Source organism: Zootoca vivipara, chromosome 2 (genome assembly GCF_963506605.1).
Source record: "Zootoca vivipara chromosome 2, rZooViv1.1, whole genome shotgun sequence".
Lineage (NCBI taxonomy): Eukaryota > Metazoa > Chordata > Lepidosauria > Squamata > Lacertidae > Zootoca > Zootoca vivipara.
Window position 1 is genome coordinate 85,711,353 of NC_083277.1, and position 22,632 is coordinate 85,733,984.

General features: G+C 42.1%; 1 protein-coding gene across 3 annotated transcripts in view; it reads right to left on the reverse strand.

Moving 5' to 3' along the window:
- Positions 1–22,632, reverse strand: part of STX8 (syntaxin 8) — a 97,308-nt gene that overhangs the window by 15,131 nt on the left and 59,545 nt on the right. For 2 of the 3 annotated variants that reach the window (XR_009557177.1, XR_009557176.1), the window contains exon 8: positions 4,053–7,181. Coding sequence is in view for 1 of the 3 variants with exons in the window: in XM_035104692.2 (XP_034960583.1) it covers positions 7,114–7,181 (68 nt within the window). In the remaining 2 variants the exon portion in view is untranslated. Of the gene's footprint in view, positions 1–3,206; positions 7,182–22,632 lie in introns of those variants that run through there. The other variant, XM_035104692.2, reaches the window with a different exon arrangement.

Consider the following 22,632-nt stretch of genomic DNA (forward strand, 5'->3'; position numbering starts at 1 on the left):
ATAATTTTAAGTAGTAATAACTTCTTTAGACACCCACTATCAATACCCATCTCAAAAGCAGAAAGCAAAAGTTACCATTGATAGATTCTTACTGACTCCAAACACACCCACATACACAAAGCTACCACTTTTGTGCCTCTCCATAGCAATGGTTATTAATATCTCAGTGTAGGACCCATTCAGTGCTTCCTCTTTTACCAGAAGGGTTGCTGAGCTGCAGACAGGCCTATGTGCTGGCCCTGTCTGCAGGGAATGAATTGACCAAGATATGTACCATACCTGCTCCAGGGAAGACCAAGTGGGAAAAGACACAAAAGAACAAAAAGTGTTACTAATGCTTACATGGAGCAATGACTTCAGAAAAGGAAAGTCATGTTTGTAAGAACCCAAAATGGAGCTTTAATTAACGTATGTTTTGTGGCCAATAACATACTTGGAATAAAGGAGATACCCTCTCAAACACTCCCACAGCAGCTCTCTATGCTTTCCTTCCCCTAACCTCCATTTGAAGGAGACTTTTGTTCCACTCATGCAAATCTCCCATCAGCTCTAACTAGCAAACTAGGACTGTCTAGGCAGGCAGTTCACGCGTGAGCCCAGGGACGCCTGCTCTGCAAAATACAAACTTCCCCAAGATGTTTCCTATTAGGAAATATGGAAACATCCTTTTAATGACATTTTCCAGTGGTTTTGCCTTGTTTTATAGCAATTGACAATATTTATATAATGACATAAACTACCATAAAACAAACTGTAGCACAAAAAGGTGTAAAGTGGCCAGATGCCGGGGAAGCGGAGAATAGGGGGACAGGAGTTAGGATCCCTGGCTGAAGGCAGGGGGTGGGAACGAAGTGCTCTGACTCAACTGTTCTGCGCACTGTTGAGAGTTTCTGGGCTCTCACTTCTTTATATGAGCCTAGTTGCTGAAAAAGAAATATGCAGAACATTCTCAGAGCTGAGGTACATTTATCAGTGTTGTTCATACTGGCTCTCATTTTAGATTCAGAGGGAATTAGTTTACCTACTAAAATAGAAGACAAAAAAGAGCCAAGCCAACAATCAAAACAAAAAGTGCTTGTCGCCATGTCCTGTTTCAGCCACACACTGCCCTGATCTACTCATACTGTGAAATTAAGTAGCATAATATAGATAGTTGGGTTCTATATTTTAGAGTGACACCCTCCATAAAATACTCCCTGAATGCAAAAAAGTAACAGAGCAGGAAGAGCGAGAACCATCCTGACATGCTAGTTTGTTTCCTTAAAAAAAAACTTGCAGGGAAGTTTGCATGCTGGGCAGCATTCAAAATTGTTATTTTCTCCCCAAAAGTAGTACAGTCCATTTTATCACGTCCAGATTCTACCCCCTAATTCTGCTGCATGGCAGAACCAAAGTAAATAACTCCGGAAAAGCTGCTTCTTATTAGGTCATTGATTTTCAAACTTCCTATCTTCAGGATACCTGTTTTACACTGATTTGTCCGCTGAAGAACTGTGCACTCTGTTGTTGTGCAATGTCCGCCATGCTCATTGGGCCTACCTGAGAGTTGCTCCCCAGAGCCCACCCAACATTCTACTCAGTCTGTGCAATGCAAGCAAAGAGGATCCGCTTCTCATCAGGAGAAACCCCGAATAACCTTCTAAGGAACCCTAGGATTCCTAGGACCATAGTTTGAAAACCACTGCTCAAAACTCTTAAAACTTTCTTGTGTTAGCAACATGTTGAAGTGTACTGTATTGAAAGAGCAGCCTGTAAAATCTTAGCACTGATATAGACTCTGAATGCAGGCCCACCAGTGATAAACATCAGTGGTGAGGTAGGTACTCCTGTATGGAACATTCATTTTTTAAGTAGTAGTTGGGTTTAAAGCTGAACTGAAACCCTCTGTTTAGCTTCACTTTTGCTACTGTTGAATTTTTTTTAAAAAAATTCATGCTTTCAAATGCCCCTCTCAAAATTTCATCTATTTTTCATATAGAACCTAGACACTAAAGAAAACAGAGAGCCCTTCGAAAAGCCTGCTTTTTATTTCAAAATCAATGGAACGCAGGGGTTTTACAAGTCACACAGCCTGGGTAAAACAGGGTATAAAGATACTCTGCCTAAGCTGTAACTTAGGTTCAGACTCTTCTCTGAGCTGTGCCCTGTGGGGGTAGCTCAGTGATTTGCCTATTTTCTTTATGTGCCAAAAGGTAACGTGGAAGAGGAGGGGGGCTTTGGTCTGAGTTCTCATTAGTGCTCCAGCCTTGAACAGAAAACAATTTGATTTTCATATAACGTGCTTAGTAGTCTGACAAAAGATTTATCCTAGACTGAAAATTCAGAAACAAAAATCAAAGCTCCTAAAAATCCATCTCAGCCTGACGAGTGCACCCTTCTCCTTGACACACACCTCTCCATTCTCGCTTTCCATATGGAATTTTCTGGCTACAGTACAGAACTTGGTGTGATGTCGTTTCCCCTTGAAAGTTCCGTTCTGCATCTTAACTACCACAGCAGCACATATATATTCCTGTGAGCATTCAGGAGCCAGTTCTATGTTTGGCTTTGGGAATTAGTATTTATAACCACTAAGTAATTCCTCAAAACAATGTTTACAAACAGATACCCTCACCGTGTGTCCAATCCCCTATAGGACAGCTGGAAAATGGCCTGCGCTTCCATCGTGGACACTGATATCCTAGAAAGCTGTAAAAGGGGATGGAGACACCAAGATAGCAAAAGGCAGCCGTGGGGAGGGGGGCTTATAGAGAAAACCAAGAATGTTGACTGTATAGTACAAAATGTAAAATAGGCTAGAACTCAGAAACTGTATATTAACCAGAAATGTAATATTTTAGATTACTTTATCCTCATCTCAAATTAGTAAGAAAAGCCTTTTCCTTATCTATATTGGCAGGCTTAAGGGTTTGTTTTGCACATCCCACATTTAAAGAATATACCTATCTAGGTATACTGCAATGGGCATATAGGAGAGTTAGAGAGACTTTCAGCTTCAATCAGCAAACCATGAAATAAAAGGAGTTATATTTTGGGGCATTGGCTTACATTCTATAAACCCTCTCTCTTTTTTCTCTAAAACAGCAACACAGCCTTGGGGCTACTTATTTGGTGCCGCTTCAAATCTTCCTGCACCATCAAATGTGCTTAGGAGGTAGTATATGGTCAGGATTGTGTCTCACATTTAGGGTTGTTCTTTTTTGGGGGGAGGCTAACACTAAGTTAGGCAACCTTTCATAACGGAGAACGTCCATAATCCTTTCCTGTTGGTTTCACAGCCCAAATTTAAGGGACTTGGCAAGAACAGCCCAGCAGAATGGCAAGCCGTAGTTTCCCAAACTTTCACTCAGAAAGTAAGGACAATGCAGACTTAAAATCTAAAGAACTAATTATTTTCTTGCAGTTGAGAAAATAAGTAAAACTACCACCAGATTTAGTATTTAAATGAATCTCACAAAAAGGAAGTTGGTGCCTTGCACCTGCTCTAGGAGTGCCACACAGCAGCGGATTGTCAAGACTACATTCAAGGTCTTCTTGAGAAACATTCAAAGCTCTACATTGACAGGGTAAAAGGGCAACACAAACCATTCTGAGAAGCAGCTGAAATGCCAAAACAATCACCACTCATGAGTAGTATTGAACAATGGCTTCCTCCCCATTTTATGTTTTGTTTTAGCTGGTTCATTGTATGCTCATTCCCTTGATCATCTTACCTTTCCCCTATTACACAGGGGGGGGGGAATCAGCTGTGTTTTGATTATTCCTGTTAATATCATGAATTGTAAATGTTGTTTAGTTATGACTCTTACATATAGTTTTGGGGCAATGTTTCTTTACAATGCATACTAATATATTATGGTTATATATATGAATATATTTAATGACGTGGGAAAAAAAGTTGTGGATTTTCTTATTCCCCCCTCCCTCCGTTTTCTTTTATTTGTTAGATGGGCTGACAAGTGAACCAGGAGCAGCATGTAACTGTGCAGGATCCATTCAATAGGACTAAATCCAGACACCTGTCAAATAAACTCTTGTAAACTTCTACTCACCTTATGCCACTCTCTTCTGTTGAAACAGGATGAACAAGTTGTGCTAGTTGCCATCAACTTGGCTTTGAAGGGGGATTAGGCAAATTCATGGATGATATAAGGCTATCGATTGCTGCTAATCGGAACGGCTGATCCTGATTAACTCCAGGATCAGAGGCAGTCTACCTCTAAATACCAGAGCTGTGGGAAACAAGTGAGAGTTAATTACTGTGCTCATATTCTGCTTGTAGGCTTCTCTTAAGCATCTGACTGGTCACAGTGAAAATCAAGATTCTGGACAGGATGGGCCTTTGGTATGACCCGAAAGACTCTTACGTACTTAGCAGTGTGATTCTGTGAGCTTCAGGGAATACAGTATCTTCCACTGAAAATAAGCAAATATTTCTTACAACTGTTTCCTCTAAGGTTTTGAAAAGTAATGTAAAACAACAATACTAAATCAAAAGTGGAGAATCAAGCAAGCACATCAACATAAGCTGTTTTTATGTGTACCGAATTTTGCTCCTGTTGTAACAACAGCCTTTGTGACGTTCTAAAGCGACTGCATTTTTCTTTCACCTTCCAAACACCCTTCATGTTGAGAAAGCCAATTATTCTGCATATATTTGAACCAAGGAAGGAAGTACACCGGACACCAGTCTTTCCAAGCAGAAATAATTGGGTAGTGTTACTCATTATCACAGATAATAAGTATGTTCTGCTCTTGTAAAGGTGGTCCCACTGGGAAACTTGGAAATACTGTTAGATTTTCCAGTGGCAACACCAACCTGCAACTGTTGTCGCTCAATGGATTAATTGGAGTGAGAGCTTACCTTGACTAAGTCCTTTACCACCAATGAACCATGAGCAACTCCCCTCCAAAATCTGAAGTTAGGGATAGGCTTCCTGCTCAAAAGATGACACTTCCATGCACCATTTTAGAAATGAAGCACTCGATTTCCATACCAGGTCTTCTGGAAGCCATGGGGGAGTACCAGCCACACCACTCTGGCAATGGAAGAAGCACTCGGGTCTGGTGATGTCTCTTGCTCTTCCCTCCGTTTAATCAGTACCACACAGTTCAACCAACTTGGGTTCCAATACAGATCTGGCTGAATGCATCTCTTCCTAGAAAAGCTGCTTTACTTCCTTGTTGGCTTTCATTTCTTTAGTAGTACAACTTAGAATGGGGGAGCCGGGGGGGGGAGAGAACCATCTATGGAACAGACCACTTTCAGCCAGCCCCAGGTTCAAAAGATAACCTCCAGTAATAAGTGGCACAAAATGTTTGGATGATCTTCAGTGGAAAGTGGTGCTGTTACTTTCCAGAAGAACAGAAACGGAATTCATAGTTTTGCTGACCATGTCTCACCAGAGTCTGCCATGTTTATGCAATCACTGCATTACTGTGCATGATAATTCTCCCTTGTGGATTCTTTGCTTGCTCTGTGATAAGAGCATTGCAAGCAGAAAGTCCAAGGTTCAACCCCTAACCTCTCCAGGTAGGACCGGCAATGTCCCCTGCCTGGAGAGCTGCTGCCAATACTGAACCAGATAGACTAGGCATCCCCGAACTTGGCCCTCCAGATGTTTTGGGACTACAATTCCCATAATCCCTGACCACTGGTCCTGTTAGCTAGGGATGATGGGAGTTGTAGTCCCAAAACATCTGGAGGGCCGAGTTTGGGGATGCCTGAGATAGACCAATGATTTGACTCAGTATAAGGCAGCTTCCTATGTTCCCATGTTGGTTTTGGCTATTGTAAGGGAACATCCATATGCTGGGCAGCTCTAGAACCAACCACCTCTATGGAGCCTTAAACAAAAGGGCTATTGATTGCACATGCACCCATCTTCTCCTTCCAGTGGGTCATGCGGTGGTTATCTCTCAGCTTTGCAATATACCACCCATTCCCAACAGTGGATTAGAGGCTCACTATTTACTGTAGCATGGCCAAAACAACATGCTCTGGAGACTGAAGTACAGTATCGATTATAAAAGGATTTGCACAGCTGCTTCCTGTAGTGGTTTGGATGTGGGCACACATGTCCTAATGCAGCTTTCTTTTTTAAAAAATCTACTATTCTCATAGAAACATTTCCTAAAATTCATATAGTCAACAAATATCAGAGCTTAGGTGGGTTGACAGCCAGAGGCAGTCTTTAGAGTTCTTTAGATTTCAAACTTCCCTGACCCACAGGAAAACAAAACAAAGGAAAGAAAAGAAAAGCAGAAAATGAAATAATAATGTGCCCAAAGAGTAATACAGAAATTAAGTGTTTTATTCCGTCTTGTTATTGTAGTAAATTGATCAATCAAGTTGGCACATATGTAGCAAAATAATGAGGTGAGCAAACATTAAATAGTGACTTTTTGTATTGCTACTCTCATCTATTTTAATTTCTCATCTAAAATATAGATTTTGGAGCTTCAGATAATTATGTTTCTTCCCTGCTATTAATGTAGTTAGGAGGAAAACCACAGCACAGCATAATGTGTTAGTTTCTGCATTTTAGGATAGAAACACCATCTGATTTTCCAAACAATACCAATTTGCTCCTGTCCAAATAAATGTAACAGCAGTAACTGTTCTGTCTCAAGCCAAAGATTATCCAGGATTTATGTGCATCTGAAAGGTTTGTGCAAATATCCATGTGCAACAGAACATGGATCAGAGCAGCAGTTTGCTTGAACACCACCAGATCCACTGCCCTGACATTCAGAACCAATGTGTATTAATTTCAGCTTCAAAGATAATGTTAGAATGAAAACTCCAATATCTTAGCTTGGCATTCTAGAGATTAACTGTAGATCCCACCTAGTAGGGACAGGTGGAATTGGAATTAATTGCATTTATGCTTTGATGTTTGTTAGGAGATTCGCCTCCTACCAGTAACATTCTCAAAAATATCAAGTCCTACTGGATAGAGATTTTTGCAAAATGAATTTCTCCACCAGCTGTGCTTTTGCCAGTGCACTGAGAATGAGTCAAATACAACCAAGTCCACAGAAAGTGTCAGTAGTGAGATCGAATTTTCCTTGCCTCAGAGTGCTATGGCTGCAAAGTAATAGCTCCATTGATCATTTTGTGGGCCACACAGCAACGACGACTATCGCAATCAGCAGTAGTACGATCACCACCACCATCCCTGAAAAGAATCAAAACAAAACCTAATTATCTCTGTAATTATTTTAAATCTCAAACACAAAATTAAAGTCTTTAGAAGAATAACTTCACATCATAAAATAGTTTGTTTCTGAGTTGTGCCACCTGAGTTTTGTCCTGTGAGGCAATTTCAAAGACAGCTCATCAAATGTAGTTGTTATAACATTTCAATTAAGAAAAATGGTCAGTAACATGATAGAGAAAGGGATAGAGAAAGGGGTGTGATATGGGTGTGCAAGATGATGCAAGGAAGTTTTTCTTCCTCTTCCATAATACTGGAACTTCGGACCATCCAGTGAAGCTGAATGCCAGAAGACTCATGAAAGACCTGCACACAGCACATGAATTCTCTCCCAGAAGTCACAGTGATAGCCTTATCCTCCTCTATTAATTAAAGCCATCCAAACTGGTGGCTATCTATGGGTTAGAACATATGCCTACAAGCAGTCATATGCCTCTGAATACTAGCTGCTGGAAATCACAAAAAGGGAGAGTACCGTGTTGTACTCGGGTCCTGCTTGCAGGCTTCTCACAGAAATCTTTTGGCTACTCTAAGCATAGCATGCTGGCCTAGATGCGACTTTAGCCCCAGTGGAACGATGAGTCAATGCATCTGGCTGTTAACCAGAAGGTAGGCGGTTGGAGCCCATCCAGGGGTGGCTGTGGGCAGGATGTCTGCATTGCAGGGGGTTGCACTAGATGACCCTCAAGGTCCCTTCCAACTCTATAGTTCTATGACCCAGCAAGGCTACTTTTATGTTTAGCTGGTATTCCGGTCCAATTTGGAAGTCTGAGCTTTAAAAGAAAACTAAAAATACTCGGAGATGTGATGGCCATTTCGTATGCCACCCTTCACTATCCTTGTGCCCTCCAGATGCTTTGGACTACAACTCCCATCAGCACCAGGCAGCACAGCCAGATGAGAATGGGGCTGATAAAAGTTGTAGTCCAAAACATCTGGACTGCATCAGGGTGGTGAAGGCTGTCCTGTGCCATATGTAACTTGGTTCTTTATTGTACTAATGTTGAAAGTACATTTCTCTGCGAAGTATCTAAAGGCACAGTCTTTGCACAAGGGGAGGAAAACGATGAATATTTATACTTCAGTATTCTGCTAAGTTTTTCTGTGCCTTAAAAAAAAAATTCTTTACATTTTCATTGCTAGATTCTATGCGTTAATTTAAAACCAGTAGTCAAAAGATATAAGATTCTTAGAGAATGAAAGCAGATCAAGATCATAGCTAGAAATTTGTGATACGTAATATTTCTAGGGAAACTCCCTCAAATAGCATGAGAGATAGAATTGTCAAAATATAAGAGGAAGATGAAAGGGGGGGGGCTGAGATTGAAATCTGGAGGGAAAGCCAGACTAGTATAGCTGGATGGAAAAGAACAAATTTGAGATCTATGCCTCAAAAAAAGGGAAGTAGTTACTTTCATGATGACTGAAATTAGGCCTCCAAAGAAAATATGCAAAATCGTGCATGGCAAATGTAAACAGAAATGTACCCCTGAAATGAGTCACTCGGGTCTGTTTTACTCACTCACATACATTACAGAAGGACTGCACAATGATGGGCACTGTTTCCTGCCTTGCAGGGCTTCCAAGTGCCAGAGTCCTGCCAAGTTAGTGAGCAGTTCTCTTGGTGCTTTTTCAACACCTTGGGAATGGGCGATAGAGATGCCCAGGCAAGTTGCTCTTGCTATGCAAAATGTCACCAATTTTTGAGAGCGAAGATTGGCTGCAACCAGAGGGCTGCCGTTCCATGTTATTCTTTTTCATTTCATTTTCCTATTGAAGCTCCAATTAATTAACAGAATGCCCAGACATCAGAGAACAAACTGTAAGACGCAGAGAGCCAATATGGCCCTGCAGATGTTTTTGGAGCTCCCAACTGCCCCAGCCACAACAGCTCATGGTCAGGGATGATGGAGTTGCAGTCCAAAACATCTGGAAAGCACCAGTTTAGCAACACTGAGCTAGAAGATGAATGCATAAATCTAACCGAAACCATTCTGCTGGTGCTGTTAAAGAGACACTTCCCCCATGCACTCACCCTTTCCCTTTCTGACATTTTCCTGTTGGGTAGTGATCACTTTTGCACTTAAGTCAATATTCCACACTCTCAAGGTAGCTTACTTGTAAATACCCTCACCTTCCTCTCTAGGGAATTGGTCTTGTATTAATTTTGTGGCAGCCCGGCTCTTTCACCTGAGTGATGTGTCAAGTGCATATATGGCCTCTTGCCCCAAGGAAACTGACACATTCTTACGTTTGACCTCCTTTTTAAATGTTACAGCTTGGGAAACAATGTTAACTCTTTAATCCGCTTTTGTTATCGAGCGCAGGCTTAGGTGAGTGGTTGCTGAAGACTCAGAAAGTCGCATCCAATGGTGAGGGCCTGCAGAATTAGGTATGCAAACTTATTGGATTGGCTGTTAGCCCAATTCCCAAATCTCAAGGAAGAGAACAGGCTTTTCCTTATTCAAGTGTCTCCAAAAGACCCCAGGTTAAAATGCACCGCAGAAGCCAGTCGTATTCAAACCTGTCAACATTCTCTTCCAAATTTCCCTTTACAATTCCCACTAGGCTTATGTGCCAGAAGTTCCAAGTGGGTCACTTTCACTTTACCCATGGGGCACTGAGGCTGAGAAATAGCAACCTACAAAAATTATCCAGGTTATACCAGAACAAACTTAGTTGGTCTATAAGGTGCTACTGGACAATATTTTATTTTTATTTTTATTTCCACTGCATCTGACCAACACGGCTACCTACCTGAATCTAGATACATTTTCTGCATCTCCTGTGGATGCCAGCAGGAACTAAAAATGAAGTTTGCAACACAGTTGTCAACTAACAAGTGCCGAGTCAGAGACAGACTCTCTTGCTACAATTCTGCCTGCCTTTAGCCAAACAAAGGCAGATGCTGTGCAACACTATTTTTTAATTCATTTCTCTTTTTGGCACGTTTATATTTCTGAACCATATAAAATTATAATCTGGGATTTCAATTGACTGGGCCTGAGCACCTCCAAAAAATCTCAAGAACCTGTATGACAGGTACGGTAGGTAAAGGATCCCTGGACAGTTGACTATGAGGTGTGGTGCTCATCTCACTTCAGGCCAAGGGAGCTGGTGTTTGTCCGCAGCCAGCTTTCTGGGTCATGTGGCCAGCATGAATAAACTGCTTCTGGTGCAACAGAACACTGTGATGGAAACCAGAGTGCATGCAAACGCCATTTACCTTCCCACCACAGCGGTAACTATTTATCTGCTTGTGCTGGTATGCTTTCAAACTGCTAGGTTGGCAGGAGCTGGGACAAAGCAAGGGGAGCTCACCCCGTTGTGTGTATTCAAACTGCTGACTTCTGATCAGCAAGCCCAAGAGGCTCAGTGGTTTAGACCACCGTGCCACCCGCTCCCTAACCTATATGAATGACCAGTTCTGGTCTAATTTCTAGTGTCACATAAATGCAATATGTTGCTCAGGTCTGAAGTGCAATTTGTCTTCCATTTTTATCCATATTTCAAATGATTTAAAATACTTTAAATGATTTATTATACGTTGATAAAATAGCTGCAGTTTCCAACTCGGGCTGTATTGTAAAAAAACAGTTCTTAGTGCTAAATCAACGCCTGTGCACATTTTAAAACTGTCATTGTGCTAGGCACTGTAGACAAGTGCAAGACAGAGTCTGTCCAGAAGGATTAAAACCTGCACCTTTGATTTAATAACATCATCCTTTAAGGCCACCATCAACTTTATTGTATGAACCGTTGACCCCAACAGCTCCTCCAAGATCAAACAAGGCAAGCTGCGTCCTTTAATCATGGAAACACCTGAGATTGTTTTATGCATTTATTTATGATCACCATTCCAGTATGAAAGATTAAAAATGATTAAAGCTATAATCACTCTACAGGAATGCCTATCAGAAATAAATGTGTGCAGATACAACAGTTTCAAAATCTTCACAGCCCAATCCAACAGTTGGTAAGAAACGCTCTTTTCTTTTTCACCAAGACTGGCTGGCAAAGCAATGAGAAGAAGAGAAAATAAAAAGCAGAAGTCCATGAGAATTCCTGCATGTCAAACTCAGTCAGAAAAAGTGTGTAGTGAATTTTCAGTCCAAAATGTTTATTGTCTCTATGATGAAATAATCCCTAGAGTTTATGGTCCCAAACCACATGCATAACCCAACTGAATGAGAGGAAATGAGATAAGTGTTTCCCTTCATATATCATTGTTAGACCTCCATTTCTGGTTCCATCATATATATATATAATCTGTTGCTACTTTTCTAAAAGAGAAATCAATGCCAGATAATATGCATCGCTATTTCCAAGATGGAATTTCAAAGACGGCCTATTTTCTTTCCAGAAAGAAGAGTTGCTTCAAACCCTCCATTTAGAGCAAACCTTTCCAATCAGAGGATTGCTTGCTCTGAGCGTATTTTGAAACATTTCCATTTCATGTATCGGTCCAGTCAAAAGATATTACTTTGTCTCTCTGTGGTATTTCCAATCATACCTCTACCCTTACAAACACTCAGGTGTGTTCATAATTACTACTTGATAGAGCCCTGTTAGCTTTGAAATAAAATGAAACTAAACAGAGACAACAGACATGATTCAGTAACAAACATATGAATAAAAAGCATAAGCAAAAAAGTTACTCACAGGATACAAACTGCCTCTGTATAGTGTTGTGGGAAAAGAGCAATTTCAAATGCCTATAACCCACAGTCTGCAGCTCCAAAAACATAAGGAGCTCCCCCCCGCTGGCTATGAAATGGGGGAAGCTATGAGCAAATAAGGATATTAGTTGACCATAAAAGTGTAATCTCAGAGCCTCGGTCTATAACATTTGAGAATTATTGGAGAATAGTCCTTGTGGACTCGAGATGAGCAAATGTTGTTTCCATCTTCAAAAGATTCCAGCTAAACATCGGGAAGAGTCTCTTGGAAGGTGGTGGACTCTCCTTCCTTGGAGAGGCTGGAAGGCCATCAGTCATGGATGCTTTAGTTGAGATTCCTGCATTGCAGGGGGTTGGACTAGAGGACCCTCAGGGATCCCTTCCAACTCTACAATTCTAAGACAATCTCATTTCCTCCTTGGCCACCCCCACAGAGGAATGAAGAGGAGGAAGTGTGCCTTTTGACAGTGATGGCAGACAAAGGGCTGCAGCAACAGGAAGCACATGAAGGCCTGATGGTCACCTGCTCATTCGCTCAGCCAGGTTCCCCGCCAGGACCCTGGGCTTCCCTCAGTGTGTTGCTTGTGCATGAGCTAACAAGCAAGCAGGTGGGTGGTGGCAGTGGCAGGGGGAGCAGGGAAAGACCACTTGAGCCACTCAGCTGCCTGCTTGTTTGCTCACTGTGACAATTTTCTCATTTGTTCCACCTGCTCTCGTCGTGCTGCAATTCACATGGCCGCCAAGAGGCAAACTGCCGCAGCATGACCACCTTTTTCTTACAAAAACATTCTATAGTAAGATAAAGACAATAACTAAAGAGATACACAGTTTGGTTACCTCCCCGCCCTCAATAATGCAGGAGCGTGCTGAGCTTGCAACCAGGAAACACTGAAATGCAAGTGCTGCTTGTATTAACTAGCCCCCTCCCACCAGGACTGTACCATGATTTATGCCGTCATGGAAGCCCTTTCCTGAGCCACAACAATGGCTCAAATTGGAACAGTGAGTACCTCCAGTTGTGAGTTCAGCAGCAGCCACTTGAGCATGCTCCCCACACACACACACCCACAAAAAACCACCCACCCACAAATGTAGCATAAGCACTATACTACAGAACAGACATTTTCTCTAGAATTATTGTCTTCATGCACAACATGCGAGCAGGCACATAGACATTCCAGCAAAAGAAAAAGTTAGCCCTGACTCAGGCGACTATATCAGCACAACAAAAAGAAAGGATACACTGGCTCCCCCCCCCCCATGTTAATGCAAAAAAGGTCTATACCCAAATAGAAGGGTATATTGAAAATATTAGATCCTTATGAGCCTTGTGGTCCCTGGAATACTCCTGCATTCTTGATCACAGTATGACAATGAAAGTGATTTCTCTTTAATGCATTCAGTTATTGGAAGACTAAAAATATCCCCTAGGCCTGGTACTGCTCTGTTCTCTTTTACCAAGACACATCTTCATCCTAATATGTTGCATTACAAAGACAGCAATAAACATTTCAGTATGGGTTACCCAGTCCCCAGGCTCATATTCTCTATTTCCATCATAGCCCTGTTATCACAAATGAAAAACTCTTAGCTCCGCTGCCATCATAAATCACTTTTTGAGAAATTAAGCATGAAAAATTCCAGCTACATAATTTTTCATCTTGAAGAGAACAAACCTATGAACCAACAGATTTTTGTGTGATGGATTAATGCACACATCTCATGGGAAATGCAGGTATTAAATAATATATTAAGAATTCTACTAACACACACACTTTGAGTTTATGCTCTGCCTGATAATACATATTCACTCTTCAAAACAGAAGCTAAGGTATTATACAAAGCAAGAGAACACAAGAGCATCATCTAACCTTCAGTATTTATGTTCCTAAATGTTCATTTAAGCAACTCAAGCCATCCTATAGCTAGGAGGATAACATTTCTTTTCCAGTCCTGCGACTATTGGTGAACCCTTGTCCATCAATTCCAACACAAGCCTAATGCAAGAGAGGCAAGAGACTCCAGCATCTCTGACTGAATACTTGGCAATGAGAATCAAACAGACTGGGATGCATTCCCCTCCACCCTCAAAGCACACAAGTGAGATTTTGCTGAAGTATCCAAACTGATTTGTTTCATGCAACATTCCTTCACTTTTCATTTCATCAGGGCTGAAAGAATGCACAGATCATGCCAACTTGGCTTCAAGAGCCATAGAGCTCAATCTAGCCAATATGAGCTCGCACCTTATCTTTATTAAGTTTTAATTGCATCAGGCATTGCTGGCATTTTGTCCTCATACCATGAAACCAAAAACGGGAGTCCCTCTGTCACCCCTTCCCAGCCCACATCACGAGTATGATCTCACACCTCTCTGACTCATTTTACAGGTAGAGGACTTAAGACCAAATATATCCTACTCTGTGTCTCACCCCTGCAGCCCTACTGGAGAAGCACCAATACATGCGTAACTTTCTAAAGTGAAGCCCCATTAGCACCTTTTGCTGTGCTTGTCTTCAAGACTCATTGCTGAAACTTTGGCGGTTGCACCACAAGCGTCCTATGACCTGCTACTAGATCATCAATCCATGTTAAGGAATCACCGATCTATAAACTGGGTAACAATGCAATTCAGAGACATCTGGGACTCCAAGAACATACTACAATTTTATTAGAAAAAAGGGATACAAATGATACGCTCAGCCGCAGTTGTTTGCGTCATTCCTTTAAGCCTGCAAATTTGATCGCAGTTGCCTAACAGCTTGTAACAGCTGTTACAAGTCTACTGCCAGAATTGCTCCATGCTCATGTTGCACACCTGAATGGAGCGTCTCGAAATAATTCACCTTAAATTGGTTTCCAGAATACCTAAGTAACTCAAACCAGTGCTAGTTCTGTATATTATGATGTGGCCCAGGGTGCACCATCCTGTAATGTTCCTGGAAACTGGGATGATTTAAGCATTTAAGTTCTATGTAAAGTTTTCAGACATCATGATTATGTGCAGTCTAATAAATGTGCAGGAGATATTAACACTTCTTTGGCTGTTTTTTGCATGAAAATGCAGGAATTATTTTACCATTTGCTGGCAAATGCAATGCTTCTAACCATGATTCTAAACTCAAATGAACACCACAAACCTAAAGCACAGCACTGTACAATAGTTATGGAGGAGCATATATTTGGTCTTAAGTCATCTACCTGTCAAATGAGTCCTGTGGGTATGCGTATCTCCTACATAAACAGGTAGGCATTTTTACATGGAGTGAGTTGGACTTTCGTGTGACATCATCAATTACCACCTACAAGTCACTCAGCTTGCTGGTAATTCTCCACAGTGGTTATGCAGATGTTTAAAAAGTTAAACAAGTGCAGGGGTAGGCACCCTAAGGCCCGGGGGCCGGATACAGCCCAATCATCTTCTAAATCCAGCCCACGGACGGTCCGGGAATCGGTGCGTTTTTACATGAGTAGAATGTGTCCTTTTATTTAAAATGCATCTCTGGGTTATTTGTGGGGCATAGGAATTCATTCATTCCCCCCCCCCCCCCGCATATAGTCTGGCCCACTACATGGTCTGAGGGATGGTGGAACGGCTCATGGCTGAAAAAGGTTGCTGACCCCTGAACAAGAGAATCTCCCAGTTAATTTTCCCCAAGAGAAAACCCTGATGTACTGGTACTTATCCATACTCTTCCTACAAATCCATCAGCCTTAGAACATGACAAACACTTTCCCCCAGATCAGAGAACAGTTGTTGTCTCTTGAAATTCGCTGTAAGGCCCATTACTGCACTTAAATGAAGGGTGTTTTTCAAGCTCTCTTTCTCACTTAACCTACCAGTAAACATGGGAAACCATTAGTTCAAGCTGCCACAATTAACTCCCAGCTTTCCCTTCAAAGGCTTGGAGAGTATGAAGCTACTTATCATGCAAACAGCCTAGGAGCCTCTTTCTCCTTGTGAGGCAACAGGAGGGGAAAACTACTGAGTTAAGTAGATTATTGGAGAAGGAGTCACACTCAGCTGCCCTATGAGATGATTAGACCCTGGGAAATGCAGACTCCAAATCTCCTGCTCCTGACAGTGAACATTCATCAACTGCATTTGGATAATCTGCTATCAAGAACCTTTACAGAAGCTTCCCATACTCTTCTACCAACAGTATGGCAGGTGGAAAGGAACACACTTATTTGTGCAAAAGAAAGCTTCATCACTAGTTGCTGCAAAAACAGCCTTTTCAAAAATGCAGATGCATCTCTGGCTAAATCACTCTGATAGATCATGCCCACTAAAGACACACATACATGCATTGGCAAGAATGGGTGCTTAGAAAAAACTCTGTGGCTGTCTTGACACCAAGTTACACTGCCTGATTTTACCAGTTCTTTTCTCCTCATAATTCAGTCTTGAACATTATCGGCCACAAACTGGAGCCCAAACATTCTCCTCCCTTTCCTGATTTTGTAATTTTCAACAGTCCTCAGTAGCTTTGGTTATCAAATTCAGTTAAGAGAGAAAATAAGGGAAGAGTGTTGTCCCTTTCCTCTCAGCCTACTTCCTTCCTTACACACTCTCTTCTCTTTGGTGTGTTAAGTGTGCATGAGAATTACCTGTGGCTGAATAACTCATGAGTCTCTTTATAGGTTTACATGCACAGAAGGAAGCTTGAAGCACAGTATGATGTGAAAATAGCCCACTACTCATGTGCTATTCAGCAGAAACTGTTTTACAGGAAGAGTTCAACAAAATGAAAGGAGATTATCCATGAGAAAGTAGATAGGAACAGAAAGTGTTCAGATAAAGTTACTGAAAGGAAACCTAAACAACCAACCCTAAGCTACTTCCTCAGTCCTTTGGTGCAAACTGCTAAGGACAAGCACTGCAGTGTGTCCAAAAGGGGAGCCTTGCCTGATCAACAACAAAAGAAAACCAAAAGGCTTCCACAAGTAGATCATATAGTTGTTGTAAAACAGCCACAAGAGTGCAAACTGATTTAAACTTGCAATTGCACTTTCCATACCTCATTCATTCACTCACTAACAGGTTATCCCCTTTTTGCAGATATAGGGAAAGAGGGCCAAGAGGTAGTGACTTGCCCAAGGGCTTCCAGTGTCCAACATTTAATCCACTGAGCCACCTTGTTCAGTGACGTTGAAAGAGCTAGCTTATGAGGGGAAGGGATTTAAACACAGGGAGATGTAAGCAACCAAACCCTAAAGTAGGAAGCTGCTATTACTCGTACAATTTAAGCAAAGCTATATTGCCAATCTCAGTTCTGCATTGAAAATTCTTCAGATATTTAAAGAAGGATTTGCTCTGTTCTGCAGTAAATGAGGACAGAAAGATGCTCATATGGATTCAACAAGAATGGATGGAAGAAAATATGTAGAACATGTATGTATTAAAACTTTGAAAAACAGTAGTAGTAGTAGTAGTAGTAGTAGTAGTAATGAATCCCAAGGTCTCAAGTCATACTCCAGTACCTATAAAGCAGCCTTTCTCAACCCTCGACTACAACTGCCATCATTCCTGATCACTGGTTCTGCTAGCTAGGAATGATGGGAGTTGTAGTCCAACAACATCTGGGGACCCAAGGTTGAGGGAGGCTGCTATAAAGTATAAGGGATTTTGTTTGGGGCACTAACCCTTAGTTTTGACTAGGGTTGCCTCAGTTAATCAGAAGTCTGACCGTCTCTCTCCCCAAAATAATTTTAACTGCAACTCATTCCAAATGCAACTCATTGTGGAAACTGCATGGCAGCAAATTAAACCTGTGAATTCATCTCATAAACCAGAATCCAAAATGACTGTATGTTAATTCGAATCTCTGCCTAATCCCGTTGCCCTACAAATGGCAATAAGTTCTAGAAAATGATAATCCATGTGCAAATATTTTTCTCTTTTCTGTGTACAAAAGTATCAGCAGAGAGAATGAAGGGCTACAGCAACTCAGCTTGAGAGTACACTTAGAAACTCCAACCCCCGATGTTCTATTTTTAATATTGCTATGAAAGAACAAAATTTCTCAATACAAACGCCTCCACTAATTGCCTCCCTCTCCTTGGAAAAAGAAATATACAGAGTAGGAAACTCTCCTTAAGATCCAAACACATGGAATACTTTAATATGGCATGTGTTTATTGAGATACCTGTGACCTAGCCACCATGAATTGTTCTTAAAAAGCAAGCATGTAACCAGTGGAATTTTTAAATATGCAGGTAGTATCTCAGACCTCATCATAGTAGGAGAGCTTTGCATAAGCTAAGCTTCCAGGCATGTTCACACAAAGCATATTATACAAATCAAATTCTTAAGATCATTCAAGTATGAGTGATGGATGCACGCCCCCCCCCCCCCGCACCACGAAGGTCTTACCTTCCAATAAGAGTTGCAGCAGCTAATATTGAGTGTAGGTGAAAAAAGCACCCATGGCCACTAGGGGCATTTCTAGGTTAGGTATCTGATCTTTTAAGAGTGAATATGAATGGAATGAAGCACTGCATCTTCAGTCTTGTCTGCCTTCTGCTTAAAGTCTATTCCCCCTTATCTAACCACAAGAGCTTTTAGATGCTGATTCAGAAGTGGGTCTCCACTCCCCAAAGCAGCAACAAGAATGGTGGGGAATTAGACTGAACAGCTGTTAATAATACCCCCTGATACAAGTCAGAAAGGAAGCAGAATCACCCCAACCCTGCAAGATGATTCAGAAGGATGCTACTGTCAAATGGCACCAGCAGGTATAGAAGCAACAACTGAGATTGTCCACTACAAGCAGAGAAGTCTCTGGGCTCAAATCTGGCCTAAAGCCAGAATGAAACAGATTTAAAACTATCAGTCTCATGCAGGAATGCACAGAGTTAGACTCTCTCTCTCGTTGTGCCCCATGAATGGCAAGTTAAGAGCATGGTCCAAGTTCCTTCTCAGTTGCTTTTCTAGCAGAGACATCACCCCTACCTCAAGGGTAGCCAACCTGGTCCCTCTAGATGTTATGGACTGCAACTCATCAACCAGAGACAGCATTCCCAATGACACAGGGTGGTCAGAACATCTGGAGGGGAACACAGCGGCTGCTCCTGACCGGTACCTCATTCAATCATGTCCACAGCCTATGGGGTAGAGCAGGCATCCCCAAACTGCAGCCCTCCAGATGTTTTGGCCTACAGCTCCCACGATCCCTAGCTAAGAGGACCAGTAGTCAGGGATGATGGGAATTGTAATCCAAAACATCTGGAGGGCTGAAGTTTGGGGATGCCTGGGGTAGAGGATAGAGAGTCTTTCAACTGCCTATCCAAGCCACCTCACTATTCACCTGTTCGACTTCTCTCCCCTGAACACAGTCACAACTATCAAGACCTCTGATGAACTGAGAGGCAAAATATGGTCACTTCTATAGGCATTAATTGTCATGCAAATGAATAGAAAGGGCTGACCTTATGGCTTATCTAAAACCATAACCAGGAGTTTAGGCTTTTGCTGGAAATGGAAGGCCGGCCATTAAGCTTTGGACAACACTCTCACAGTGCTAGGATTTCTCCTGTGAGAAACCAAAATAACAATGGATCTTTTTTGTTAATCATTAAAGTATTAACAAAATAAATCTGACTCCTCTAGAAGGGAACATCATAGGTTTTAAACTGTATACCTGGACTCATTAATATCTATCTGGGTATGAAACCCCAGATATAGTCCCACATACAGAAATGGACCCAGAGTGTTGACTCATTGAGGAAAAGTGTTTGCCCTTTGTGGTTTAGCCTCTGACCTTCCTTAAGGCTAAACAATCAGCCGCTGGAAAGTGTTACAAAACCTCTTCTACCTCCCACTGGCTTTTTATTTATACACACACACGCACACAAATATAAAGGTTGGTTACTCTCCGGTTCCTAAGAAAGACTCCCTCCAGCTCCTCTCGCTTTCTCTTGGGGATGTGGGCTCACTTCTCTGAACAAGAGGATGACCTCCAGCAACATGGGGCCTGCACTTGCTACTGTCTTCAGTTTGGCAACCCAACACAAAGACAGTGGGCCTGGTATATACAATTTTGGGGCCAAGCTCCCTATTCACAGAAACAGGCTCCCCAAGAGACAAAGCCTGCAAGATTCTTAATTAAGTCTAAGTGAAAGACAGCCTAACCACATCCTGCTCACATCTTCTGAGTACCTTCATTCTGGACTTCAAACAGCCACAGAACACTGCCCATCAAGCACGCCAAGGCATTCACAGCCAGCAACAAACAATTCCCCCCCCCTTTTAAAATATAGAAAGCCTAGTCTTCGGCACTCCCTCTTCAGCCTGCTCTCTTTTGCTGCTGATTTTAGACATGTCTCTGGTTTGTAAAACAGGAAACAAAGGGACTTCTTGTGTGTCAGAAGCCCTCCAGAGGGTCTGCATTTCATTCCTCCCTCTCCAGGCAGTGTCTGGAGAGCTCTTTAGCCCATTTTGTCTCATTAACATTTCCATGAAGGATCAAAGAATATATTATAAAAATATCTAAGTATTAAGTACAATTCCTGCTAGGGAAGCCGCATAAACAGATACGTGTAAGAAACCTGTGCAAATTCCTTTGCCTGACCCATTTCTTTATTAGATAATTGTCTCTTCGCAAGAACAACAACAGCTTTTCTTTCCATTGAGCTGCCCTTTCTACAAATCCTGTGAAAATCTTGATAAATACATTCCATTGAACACCCCCCCTCCCCAAAACCAGCAAACAATTTCTGTTTTCCAAGCCTCGCTGTGATAATGTCCCTTGCAAACAGAAACCAATTATTCCCTGGCAGTAAGTCACCCGCAGTATGAATTGCTGTAATTTTGCCCCTTTTAGCAGCTGCTCAGGGTGGGCTGAGAGGTGGCTGTGGTAATGAAGCACGGATGAATACTAAAGAAGCACTGAGGCATGGCATCCTGTGGAGCAGCAGTGTTTAATTTTTCCTAAAGTACTTTCTTGCTCCAGGAAGCAAATCAATGAGATTTATGTGTCAGAAAGGGAGCTTTCTACTGTATATTTGCATTCACAATCCCAACCAGAATACGAATTTCTATGCACCTGACTAGCTTGTAAAAAACTTTCACCTTATGTTTTAAAAGTGCTAACACCCCCTCCCCCTCCCCAATTCTTTGCTTTCTCATTAGAAATGCCCAGCAACATCCGCCAGACAAAGGCACTGCAAACAAAGTGTATGGAAAGGAGTGAGAGGGGGGGGGGAAATTAGGGAAAACAAAAAAAGAAAAGAAAAGAAAAGAAAGGCGTGCAGAGGAATTCCTTTTTTCACTGATCTGTGGAATACATTAATATCCCAAACTGTTGGCACAGACTCGAACGCTCAGATGGGTGACAATGCAAGCAATGACTCTGAGTCTGGGATCTTCAAATAAACCTCCGCTGCTGTCATGGCCACCGGGAAAGAGGCTGAGGGCAATATTCGCTGACCTTCATTTCGTTGTTTCACCAGACCTAACTGCTGGACCTTTGTTTGCCTGTTACTAGGAGTTCCTCTTTCAAAAATGTCAGCATTTCCTAGACGATACAAGAGCCGGTTTATTAGGTAAATAAACCCACCCTAAAGCAGTCTCTCCTGCTCCACGATGAGAATCCACGGAGAGCAGAGACAAGGAGCAAATCTGAACCCTCAAAATGAAAGGAGGGAGAAACCGCAGAACTTTGGAGCGCATTTCAAAGGCAAATATGAAAAGGCCATCAAATGTTATATTGAGCCATCAAGGAATACGACTGGGATGACTGAAAACTGCAACAGAGAAGACCTTTCAAGTAACAAGGGATTTGTGTGGCTTATATGGCACTTTCCATGAAACTCATATGTTTCAGGGAAATGATAGGTGTCCCTTACTTCCGAACATTACTGTCCCATGTACATCTACAGGACAGACATCACAGATCCACACTGTCCCTCACCACTGTTTGGGCAATCAATTAGTTTGCAGTTATATTTCGGGGGGGGGGGGATTTATTCCGCCCTTCCTTCTTTTTGAGGACTCCAAAGGGAGGATAGAGTTAACTAAACGCCATCTACAGCAGCAATGAGAAAGTGAAATCCACCACAAAACACTGTGGATTCAGATGCTTTCCTCAAGATTGCCCTCCTCATTTATTTGAAAAAATGGCCAATGACTCGGCCCCAGATCATAGCCCAACAGTAGGGCTGCAGTTGCATAATGAAGAGCAAACACGAGCTGGTCCCTCTCCTCTACTACACAAACAGGCCCTCAGCATCAAAGACCAACTGCACAAACTATTGGTTTATGTGACTGTCCCGCCATTTTCTTGAGGTTCAGAAATGGTACAGATCAGTCCTGCGTGTGATCAGGCACTCATGAGGAAGGCCCAGTACACATCACACATGGTTTCGTGGGGTGGAGGGAAAGATGTTTGCACTGCTCCCAATGGCTTTCTCAGTTTTGCTTCAGATATGAAAACAAAGAAGGAAAAGCAGCAACAGCAACAGAATGGCTGGTTGGATGATATGTGAAATCTTTCAGGTTGAACAAGGTATGTTAACCAAGGTTTCTCTTAACTGAGAAAAAGCACCCTGGATGTCCTTGCTTTTAGGAATGAAATACAGTCGTACCTCGACATCTGAATGCCTCGACATCCGAAGGTTTCCCGGAAGTATTTTCTCTGGGGATGCGCAGAAGCGCAAAAATCGCGCATGCGCAAAATGGACGCTTTGACATCCGAAGGTTTCGACTTACGAAGAGCGCCGCAGAACGGAT